The sequence below is a fragment of the Sarcophilus harrisii genome, chromosome 5 (genome assembly GCF_902635505.1).
Source record: "Sarcophilus harrisii chromosome 5, mSarHar1.11, whole genome shotgun sequence".
Taxonomy (NCBI): Eukaryota; Metazoa; Chordata; class Mammalia; order Dasyuromorphia; family Dasyuridae; genus Sarcophilus; species Sarcophilus harrisii.
The window spans coordinates 163409751-163422231 of NC_045430.1; the positions used below are offsets into that span (position 1 = coordinate 163409751).

General features: G+C 34.8%; 1 protein-coding gene across 3 annotated transcripts in view; it reads right to left on the reverse strand.

The window, feature by feature from the left end:
- Positions 1-12481, reverse strand: part of WNT2 (Wnt family member 2) — a 75261-nt gene that overhangs the window by 58833 nt on the left and 3947 nt on the right. For all 3 annotated transcript variants that reach the window (XM_031938865.1, XM_031938864.1, XM_012550987.3), the window contains exon 3: positions 5900-6177. In XM_031938865.1, the coding sequence (XP_031794725.1) occupies positions 5900-6177 (278 nt within the window). The remainder of the gene's footprint in view (positions 1-5899; positions 6178-12481) is intronic.

Sequence of the window (12481 nt, forward strand, 5' to 3'; positions counted from 1 at the left end):
TTCAGAAAGTCCTGGAGAGATTTACATGAACTGATGCTGAGTGAAGTGAATAGAACTAAGAGACCATTGTATAGAGCAACAGTAAGATTATGTGATAATCAATTGTGATGGACTTGGCTCTTTTCAACAATAATAATCATTCTGCTAATCATTTCCTATAGAACAATAATATGCATATTTTATTATCATGTAAGATTCTTTGATGAATCTACCCAGAATAACTTGTTTAATGATTTCTTAATTATAACAAACAAGGCATAAAACAAGAAGACATAATTCCTCCAGAAGTATTTGCCATTGTCATGGACATTGCCTTCTAACTGCTAATCACAGCCACTCCAAAAAACTTGGTCTAGCACTTTACATAGAAAAAAACCAAGTGGATAAACGCTTCATGGTGCCCAAGTTATGACATGTAGGTGGGTGGACAGTTTAGTGAGATATTTATTTAACATATTTATCTTAGGCTCTACTGCGGGACAAATAGCCAAGCCAAGAATTTGATGGAAAAAGAGGAGAGCTTTTTGGATTGCATATGGCAACTTGCACAGTGTTTTCAATGATCTCAAGCTATAGCTTGATAGCAACATTTCCTGCTGAAATTACATGATTGGAAATAATGGAATTTTTTAATTTCCAGAAGAATCAAAAGTGGGGGGTGATCTATAGAGTAATGGAGTGATGTGGTAGGTGTCAGCAGGCAGTATCATACCAATGATGAGCATAAAAGGGAAATAAAAGCTTTCATCAAGGAAATGCTCATGATGGGAAAGGATGTCAGCTAGTCATATATCATTAATCAATTAATCAACTGACAAGTACTCATTAACTGCCTACTATAGGCCAGGCATAGAAAAAAAAAAAAAAAAAAAAAACAGCAACAGCAAAATAGTGGAGTAATAACTTAGGAAATGTCAAATATTTACAGTAAAACCTCGAAGGTATTGGGAGAGGGAAGAAGAAAGAAGTGGAAGATGGAGAGGAGAGAAGAAATCCTCTGTAGATGATTATGGAGGAAAATAGATAAGAATCATACAAAATAGAATAGAATATACAATTTATGGTATGTATCATTGGAGAGGTTATTGATGAGATCACAGATTCTGATTTAACTTAACATTCATTACTTGTTTATAACAAACAGATCAAATTTTTACAATTTGAAAAAGCTTTCTATCATTCTTTCTGTCAAAAAACTGCCAGTATAACACCATTTTTCGCACTCTCTCTCAGACTACTGAAATACCAACAGGTTTCTCCATGTCACTTTCTTCACCTGCAAAATGTCCTTCTACACGTGGAGAGCTAATTATGTAATTCTGAGAATCTGGACTTCTTATGGTTCAGAGAATAAAATCTGAATTCCAGCTACAACATTCAACACCCTACATAATCTGATAGCATTGTAATTTTCTTTTTAAATTACAGATTTAGCAATTATTGCAAATATAAATATTCCAATATGCAAAAACAGTTTCATATGAAACTGGGGTCTTCTTTTATCTATAATTTGTTTTTTGAGTACTATAAATTTAGCAAGATAGTGACAAAATGGACCTATTTGTCCTCCCTTCTGAACCTTTCATTTTCTTCTGTGTATTTATTGACTTTGCTAGGTCTATGCCAATTTATTCCCCTCTCTATGGCCTTAATAATACCCAAAGTGCACTATTCTTTGTCCTTTATACACAACATGTTTTCCACCATTTGCTTTTCCTCAACCCATTATTCTTTGTCTCTCTTTCTCCTTTCTGAATTCCTGCCCATTTATAGTCCAGATAAGATGATTTAAATGAAAACTTTCCATAACAACCTTTGTAGGTCATGCTCTTCCCTCTTGGGACTCCCATAGCATTAGTTCTGTCCCCTTCTAACAATATTGTGTATCAGAGATAAATATTTATCAGGTATTTTATGCATAATATCATGATTTATACTCTTACTAGACTGTAAGCTCCATATAATAATCTACACTGTACTTATTTATTTTTAAATTAAAAAATTTTGAGATTGGCTCTCTCTCTTTAATTTAGGCTTAAAGTACAGTGACTACTCATGGGCCTGACCCCACTGTTCACCATGAAAGCACCATTTCCTAACTGGACCAGTTTGCTCCTCTTTAGATAACTTAGTAGTCCCCTGATCATAGGACTTCACCATATTAGACTTAGTGTGTCTACCAGATAGACACTGTGGTGACTCAGTAAACCTAAACTAAAGAAATCTACTAGCTTCAACTTCTACTATAACAGGGTCTCAGTAGCTAAATGTCTTTCATGTGTTTATTTTTCCCATTACCTAGCCCAGTGCTCTGCATAATATAAGTGCTTCATAAATATTTATTGACTTGAAGGTGTTGATATCTTAGAGTATCCTGATATGCTATTAAGTTAAACTCTAAGAATAGTAAAGATGGATCTATAATATTGCTACCTTTTTTTTTTTTTCTTTTTAAGAAAAAAGGAACATCAATCCTAGTTTCTTTCAAATCTTGAGCACACCAAATTTTCAAAGAATGGGATTCCATGAATACACAGAATAACAAGATATAATGAGAAGTGGGAGTTCAGATTTGATGTAATTACTTTGTTACTCTTATAGGAACATGGACAGGATTCTACAAATAATGGAAAAAGGAACTTTCGATCTAAATTAAAAAGATGCTGAAAATTCAGTTCCTCAGATTCTGGTGGACAGAGCTAAAATCTGTAAGGATAATTTTTATAAAATTGTATTCAGTATGATGTGGAAAATAAATTTTATGGAAGTTTCATAGGAATGAAATCAAGAATAATTATCCAATTAAGAAAATTTCCAGAATGATCAAAAATTAAACGCTGGGCTTAGACACAGAATTTTAAAAAATAATATCCTTTTAAAAAGGGGGAGGACAATATAACTTGGATTATTTACTCTTGTTGATCATTCTTCATTTTCAAAGAGGACCAAAGACATCATAGGGTGATGTCTTTCCTTGCATGTGAGTTAGATTTAAGTGAAACAGAGTCACAAAAGTCATCAGCCTCACTTTCTCTTCCACACTTACTGAAGTCCAAAGGCAAGACAATAATCAAGGTGATGGGCAATAGCTCAAAATGCAGTAGATGACCTTGGTGTATTTGACGTCTGACAAAGCTCTAAGAATAGCACCTGCTTCAGCCATCTTTGTGGTTGTTGGAACAAAATGTTCTCAACTACCCATTCCGCCAGTGGGAGATCTTTACATCTTTGGCATAGACATCACCCTAATTCACTGAGTTTGAGATTCATTGGTTACCCTCAATGTGGTTTAACCTATCTAGAGAAAAGTAGGCTGGACAGTTGTTTTGGAAAACAATTCTGATTTCATAAAAGGCTGTTGAATAGAAAATACTAATTAATCCTTTTCCCCGAGGCTAAAATTATACCCCAATTGGGATTAGCTATAAGGAAGAATTTTTCAACAATATGGCTTCTTAAGACATGGAAAATAACTTTTGAGATAAACTATTGAATTTTTTTAAAATTAGGATCTTTTTTCCCCCCACCTATTTGCTTTTCTTAGTATGGTTTAGCAATAGCAGGATCACATAGGACCACAGTTTTAGAGCTAGAAGAGATCATGGAAACCCTATAGTTCAAATGACTAATTTCAAAGATGAGGGAACTGAGGATCTAAGAATTAAATAACTCTCCAAAGTCACAAATATAAATATCAGCCTTTGAAAGACTTAAATTAATGTAGGCACACAGAACCACATGAAGATTCTCTCATCAGCTGCTTTGATAATTTCTTAGGTATTTATTAAAAATATTGAAAAAGTATTTTTTCCAGTCTGTCAATAAATAAATATTTATTAAGTTCCTACAATTACCAGGTACTCTGCCAATTGCTAGGGATATAAAAAAAGACAAAAGGCAGATTCTGCCTTCAAGGAGTTTACAGTCTAGTGGAGAAGAGAACATGCAAACAACTCTGTACAAACAACCTATATACAGGATTAATTGTGGAAGGGTCCTTGGTTTGGATTCTATCTCCTGCCATTTTACTTTCTCTGTGACCCTTCAACATGTCACTTAACTCCTTCCTATAGGATTTAGTTTCCTAATCTATAAGACTGGAGTAGTTGACTTCTGAGGTCTTCTCTAATCTTAAATCTATGAGCTTTGATGACCTTTTAATGACCCTTCAAGACCCACAGTTCTATACATTTATAGTTCCTGCCCTAATTAAAGGCTTACATCAGAATGATGTTTTCTAATCTACACAGCAAATATTAGCTCCCCCAAATCCCATTTTTTTCTTACTTGCTCCACAGTGGAAGTATGTGGACTAAAAGTAGAGAGTAGAGGGATTTATGTCAATTTTTATAAATATTTTGAAAAAACTTTGGACTGTACCAATGATTTTATTACTATAGTGGACTCCCAGTGAGGGAGTTCTTTCTCCAATAAAGATTGTTTCTTGCCTCCCTCCCCCCCCCCCAAGTTTATAGAATCATAGCCTGAGTCACTAAGACTTTCAGTGACTTGCCCAAAATCACATAGCTAATATATATGAGGTGGAATTTGAACTTAGATTTTTTTTGTCTCTAAAGATGGTCACTTCCTACAATGTGCTATGCTTCCTCTCAACACATGAATTCTTGAATTTCACATCTAATGACATTTTGAACATTAGCTGTCCATTGCAAATTGAGCCTATATTAAGAACTTTGCATGTGCATTTTTATTATGATCAGAAGTAGCTTACTAATCAGCAAAAGAGAGAGAGAGAGAGAAAGGGAGAGAAAGAGATAGATAGAGAGAGAGAGAGAGAGAGAGAGAGAGAGAGAGCTGAATCCTAGCAGCTGTTCATTTCTGAAAGTAGAAAACTCAAGATTTTTGGTCCTTAAGAACTTACAATAACCACAAGTGGATAATATATATTCAATAAAATAAGACTTTTAGTTCAGCAAATCAGTTTCTTCTCTGACACATTTCCAGATATATTTCCTTTTCAAACATTCAATGGAAGATGTTTGTGCACACAGATATGAACAAATAAGCAGCCCACCTCTTTCAAAAACACTGTACTTTATAACTTCTATACTTAACTGTATAAATGTCAAAGGAAAGGTCAATGTGCATTTTTTCCATCCAATTGCACAACCAGTAATTGCCCATAGTTGCAGAATTGCACAATGATTGTCTATATTCTTGGCAGTTATCACCATATGTCCATAGATTAATAAAAATAGGAAAGGTACAATTTGTAAACAATTCAGGTCACACTCATCTTATTCTTTGTGCTAAGAGTTTTTTCTTTCCAAGTTTCTTTAAATCAGATTTGCTTCCTCTATGAGGCTCAGTTGAAAAAAGGTTTTTTATCCAAACAGATTTTCATCCTTCCCTATTTTTTTCCCATTAAAGCCCCGTTGAGACCTTTTTATTTTTATGTTGACTTTTCTTATATATTATTCCCAAGCACATTCTTAAGAATTTTGAAGAAAGTCAACGATTTTAACTGCCTACCTGCTTGGTGGTGAAACTTATTATAGAACAATCCTGCCTAGAACACCAGGTCACCTCAATCAGTTGTGGCTTGTCTATATAATGGAATAAAAGCCAAAATCCAGCTACATTAGTTATTTCCATCATACTGCCATGTAGATAGATGGGGTTAATAGGGATGTTATAGATCATTTACATGTAGACATGACCCCATAATCTTAAAGTTAAGGAAATAGGGCCTAGTGTGACAATTTGAGTTTATGTCTTTTCTCTGGTTCATGAGCTCATTCATCACAGTAAATCAAAAATCAGGTTCAATGTCTGCATTTTTAGGCAACTTATGGAAGAAAATTCAAAGAAAAATTTCCATGAGATGTTTTGAAGACTGCAGAAAAGTCTATAAAACATATAATTCTTGGTTGCTTACCTTCCTTCCAGCTCTATTATTGTGAAGGTTCATCAATGCTCGAGCATCTTTTCCTTTCCTTTCCTTGGCATCCACAAATGCTCGGGCAAATTTGATCCCATAGTCAATGTTATCACTGCATCCACCCCAATCAAAAGTGCCTTTGCTATCTTTGGAAGTTCCTTTCTTCTTAGGGTCACAGGAGCAAGATTTTAATTCTCCTTGGCTACAGGCCCTGGTGATGGCATATACAACTCCCGCGGAGGAGATGGCATACACAAAGGCAGCCTCTCGACTACCTGTAATCAAAATCGTCATCTTTAAAAGAGGGTTGATGTTCCTCTCTCTATAAGACATCAGCCTGCTGTATTGGTGCTCCTTGATAACCCACATGCTGATAGGTATTTTGTTCCTTCTAGCTCTAAAAGTCCATGGAACCTTTCCTCTGTAGCTATTTTCCAAAATATGCTTGGATTTTTTTTTTTTTTTTTTTGCAACTTCATAGATATGGAAACTGATTTGAATTGACAATACTATGTTTAAAGATTGGGCAAAGAAGAGCATTTGAATCTAGAATGAGATGCTAAGACATGTTCTCTTGCTTTAACACTAAAGAACTTTGTTTTCACCTTGATTTTGATGCAGTCAGTTTAGAAAAGGCATGATCATTAAATTACTGACTATGAATAACTACTAAGATGAATTGACTTTACTCTGGAATGACTACACTAACCATTGTTGCTATTGGTTAGAAAAAAAGACAGTTGAGAGATTTTTAGGTCTTGCTGGAAGAAAACACATTTGCCACCTATAATTAGATTTGTGCATGAGCCATTCTTGAGCTTTCTTAGAATTATTCTTTATTAGAGCAAAAAATACTTTCACTTACTGACTCAAAGGCACATATTTCAGTGCAATAACTACATTAAATTATTTTAATAATCTGTAGTAACTCATAATACAGTGTTGTGGTAAAATGACAGATATAAGACTCTTTAGGGTCCCTGTGCGCACCTCATTTTTCAAATGGTGCTGTATTTCATTGTTATTAGCATGCTTTTTTATTAATGGTTGCCACAGTAAATATATTAACAACCAAAATAGAAGCTGAACAACTTAGTGCCAATAGAAAGCTGAAAACCGACAGCCATTAGGTGATCCAATAGGTATACCAAGAAGAGTGTGACTTTTTGAACCATACATCTGGGAGAACAAACCACCATTTTGCATTGAAGCACTACTCATTCCCATTTGTCATTCAGGGCTAAAATTTATTATACATTCTTTATAATATTTGCTCTGCTAGCCTCATTATTAAAAAATCAGAAAAAAACATATCCTCACCATATTAAATGACACTTACCTCAGTCTTTAAAAACAATCTTCCAAACCCAACAACTCAAAAAAAAAAAAAAATTAGAACATTTCCGTGTAGTTATATGAAAATAAGTTGTGTGAATATTTGCCATAAGTAGCAGATTGTGCTCCCCAGAGAGGAATGTGATGATCATATGTCATTTTTTAAAAGGTATCCCAACTTACAATATAAAACTCACAAAGGACCTAAGTGAAATTCATCTGCTTTGTAAAACAGAATGGAAAAGAGACCAATATATCTTGTAAAAGGACATGGTTTGGAGAAAATAAGCTTTTCCTAACTTGCTTAGTCCATGTTCATAGATAGACATCATGGGCTCCATTCAGTCTTGCTAAGAATTAAACTGCAAATTCATGTTGCTCTAAGAGGGATTGTGGGCTGGTGAGAAAGCCAGTCTTAGAGGTAAGAAGACATGGCTTTAGCTTTTGTCATTGACAGATACTATACGAAACCAGAAGCAGGTTACCCCACTTCTCAGTGCCCTAGGCTAGTGATATCAAACTCTCAACAGGAAATAGATTAAAACAAGTAAAAGCACAATACAACATTTTTGTTTTAGTTCAGCCATGACCCCATTTGGAGTTTTCTTGGGAAAGATATAGGAATGTTTTGTCTTTCTTCTTTCTCCAGTCCATTTTATAATTGAGAAAACTGAGGCAAACAGGGTTAAGTGACTTGCCCAGGGTCATACAGCTATTAAGCATTTTGAATTCAAGTCTTCCCGACCCCAGGTCCAGCACTCTATCCATTTCACCCCCTAACTGCCTGGCATCTCTATTTTACTGAAATCAAAATATAAATTAAGCTTATTAAAAGTGACTTAGTAGTAAGTGACTTTGTGCCAACCATGATCCAGGTCTCCTTTCTTGAGTTGAGGGAACTCAAGGATGTGTGAAGAAAGAGTACTTGTGACAGTGATTGTTCAGGAATAGAACTCCTAAAAGCTTAACTTTTTGGTATCAACCCCAAGTAACTTTTAATTTGAACATCTTATGAAAAACATCAAAATATACTAAGTGCATGATATATGTGTACTAAGGGATGCTCTGAAGGAAAAGAAAATGTTCTAGGCAATGGTGTCTAGATCTTTTAAAAATGAACAGGGGACTGTGTCTGCTGGTAGAAAAACATGGTCTAGTGTGCAAATAATAGTTACATTAATGATTCAAATAATAGGTACATTAGGTGTTGGATGGAAGAAAAATTATTTTTATAGAACTAAACTGGCCTCCTTTCTTCCCCACAAAATTTCCAAAGATAATCACATTCTAAAGATGTTACTTCCTATTCATATACACATAAGTTGTATCATCTCAATGACACATATCTAGAGGCATGTTTGTTTAAACAAAACACTGGGAAGAGAGACTGGATTTTCACTTTCATCTGTGTGTTTCCAAGTCCTGTTGACACAGTCTTGAAATGTTTTTCTTTTAGTGTTTTAAATGAATCAATAAAATATTATAAATTTTATGCACATGCACTTTGCCACAATATAAAATTAGATTTCTGATCCTTTGCTGAATAAAAAAGATTATTTTTCAAATCTCTTAAAAGTTATAAATCCCAAATCTTTTGAAAAATGCTTAAATAGTAAGAGTTTAATAATTCCAGAGTAACTTTTGGACTTTTAATAATTTTAGGCAATTATCTTATCAAAATGTAGTTGAAGAAAGTAAATCAGATTTTTATTAAAGGTGTATAAGCATACTTCATGGAATATTTTATCTAAGTGTGAGTTTAAGAAAAAAAAATAGGGCACTAGAGTTAAAAAGTTTTGATTGTCTACATTGAAATCTATGCCATAAAGACAGTAGTAGTTGCTCAACAATTCAAATTTCATTTTCAAATTTTGGGGTTTTCTAGTTAGAATATTCTTGTCATTGCCAGTTTGTAAATCTTTACCTAAAGTCCCACAAACTGTTTCCCTTACCCAGTTCAGTACCTAGCAAAGAGTCACGTATATATGAAGTAGAAAGCTAATAAAGGTTTGTGAATTGAGTGATTTAGTAAAAAACCCCTAAAAATCCTCCCCACAAAATCCTTTCTAAAGTCTGATTCTTTGAAGCAAAAGGGAACTTTCTAGCTCCCCTATAAAGATGGAATCTTTCTGCATTTTCTGTGTCCTTCTTATATAAACAATTCCACCCTCTGCCTTTACCACCCATCTATCTATCTGGGGATAGTTAAGTGCCTCAGTGGAACAACAGACAGGGAGTAAGGAAGTCTTGAGTTTAAATTTGACCACAGACACTAAGTGCAAGACTGGGAAAGTATTTTAACTTTCGTTTAACTCAGTTTCCTCATCTGTCAAATGGGGATAATAATGTCATCTATCTCCTAGGGTTCTTTTGAGAATCAAATGAGATAATATTTGTAAATCACTTTGCAAATGTTAAAACATCTTATAAATGTTGGCCATGATTACTGTAAATACAACTCTCAGAGCACTTCACAGTTCTGAGATGAGGACTTCTCATCAAATAATTAATTGTTAAAATTTTTGGACGGCTTCAATGGAATTTCCTGATTATTTCCAGAATAAGCCACTTCAGGCCAAATTCTGCCCTCCCATATTCAACACGAAATCCTCATTGACTTGAATGGGAATAAGAGTGAGTATATAAGGATGGAATCTGGCCTTCTGTGAAGAGAAGGAAGAAACATAATCTCATGTGAATATTCTTTTTTTTTTTTTTTTTGCTTTTATTCAATGAATTCAGCTTCATCTGAAAAATCTGAAGCTATGAGAGTAAAAAACAAAAATTATATTGTTTTAGACTGGATTGATCTATCAACTTGTCTTTCTCTCTTATAAGCAAGCCCCCATTGACTCTACAGCATTCAATGAAATGAAGCTTTTGACAAAATTAATTCCAAGTACTTCATAAATGAATCCCCTAGCTAATATAAATATATTATCATTGGAAATCAACAAATTAGTTCTATTTATGATCTGAAAGTTTCCACACTATGGAGATTTCTAAAACCATTAACAGATGCAGTTTTTGATTGGAATAATTTTATAAACACTATGAATTGGCACATTGTAATGGAGAATGTAAACACTTTGGATAAGAAAAAGTCCACTAGACCTTGAATTTAATTACCATTTGAAGGCATTCCTACAATATAGCTCATAATTTCTCATATTGTCATCATCACCTATAAACTTTTTTTTTTTGGACAGGGATCAGAACTTTTATTGATTCATTGGTGAGCTAATCTAGGTGAAGCCTTGAAATACCATTCAGCTGAAATTACTGTTAACCTTTTAAAAATTTGCTACATCATATCGAAACTCCAAAAGGAATGTAGAAGGATATAGTTCTTGCAATATCATAGTAAATTAGCTCTAGGGATGCACTGAGCATATCACTCTCTTGGGGGATTTTAGAGACATTCAGCTATGCATTTGGCCTCATAAAACCCTAGGGGTGTGTGAATACATGATAGAAACACCCTCTGCTAAGTATTACAGAGTGTACAGCCTGGATGATTTTTCTAGGCATGGGAGGGGAGGGGGTTGTGTTCATGAGGTGGGCAGGGCACAAACAAGTGCAACATTTTCTGTTTCTGATATTCACACATGCAATCAATCCTTTGCTTTTGGTCAAATTTCCAAATGGCAGCATTTTGTGGAGAAACCTAAACTCTTCATTTGAGCTGGAAAAGAGGCTCTTAACTTGATAACAAGTTGTGATGATCACTTTCCCTTTACTTCTAGCAGTAGCAAACTGGCCCTTCTTCTTAGCTTCTCCAAAACAACCTCCTGACCCCTATTATATCTTTAGATAATCCTTAAGAAAGGTCCCATTTACAAGTCTATGACTTAATTTAGAGAAAAGCTCAGAGAATAGTAGTAGATGGAAAAATCAAAGGTATTGAGTGGGGGATTAAAAAACAACAGACTTAAATTGGAAGGGGCTTTAAGGATCTAATACAATGCTCTCATTTTACAGATAAGAAAATGCACTCATAAAAGATATTATAAAGATGAGTGGCCAGTAAATTTGGTGGTGGAGTTGTTTTAGTGTGTCTGACTCTTCAAGACTCCATTTAACGTTTTCTTGGCAAAGATACTGGAGTGGTTGGTCATTTCCTTCTCCAGCTCATTTTACAGATGAGGAAACTGAGGCATGCAGGGATAAGTGACTTGTCTATGGTCGTAGAGCTAGGAAGTGTCTGAGGTCAGATCTAAACTCAAGAAGATGAACCTTTCTGGCTCTACCCATTGTGTCACCTAGCTGTGCTGCTGTGCTGTTCCAGTGAGTAAACAGTGGAGACGATATTTGAACTCAGAAATTTTCATTTTAGGTCTGATGAATTTTGTGTTAGCTTCCAAATGTTGAATCACATTCTCTGTGTCCCTGTGCCAACACAGTAGCATATACATAGTAGGCACTTAATGAGTGCTTACTTTATAGATTCATGTTTTAGTTTCCTTGCTGGTAAAATGGGAATGAGAACACAATCTTTCCTTGTACAGGATGACAGAGACTAAGAATATCCAATCCAAGTAATTATTAAGCATTTTAAGGACATTTGTTATTGGAAAGGGGGCTCGGTATAGTTGAAAACCCAATCCAGTCCAAATCCTACAGCATTGAACTTGGAATCAGGCCTTATTTCAAGTCTCAGTTTGGTCACTATACTTTTATCAGCAAGTTATTTATTCTCTCAGTCAGCTTTTGATTCTATAATGAGGAAAATAATACTTGAGTCAGGGGCCTCTCAGGATTGTAAAGAGGAAAGTACTTTGATGACTGGAGATGTTATTATAAGGAAGGCTAATTAAAAGGGAAGGCTTTGCATTGGATAACTAACTAGTGCAATGGATAAAGCTCAGAGCCTGAAATCAGGAAGACTTTCTTCATGAGTTCAAATCTGGCTTTAGACATTTACTAGGTGTGTGACCTTGGGCAAGTTGCCTCAGCTTCTTCATTGGTAAATGAAAACCCCAAATGGAGCCATAGACATGGCTGACTCAACAACAAACATAATAACAGCATGAGCTTCAAACATAGATGTCTCTATATACCAGTGGATTTGAATCCTTATGGGATATAATAATCATAGAAAGAAGTGGCAAGAAATTCAAATGGGATGCTACAGTATTATCCACCTTGAGGATGAAGGAAAATGTGGATATCAGGACCTAGATGCCATCACTAGTTAGGTGTGACATATTAGGTTGAGCCAGCCAGCTAAAATCTGTTTCCTCA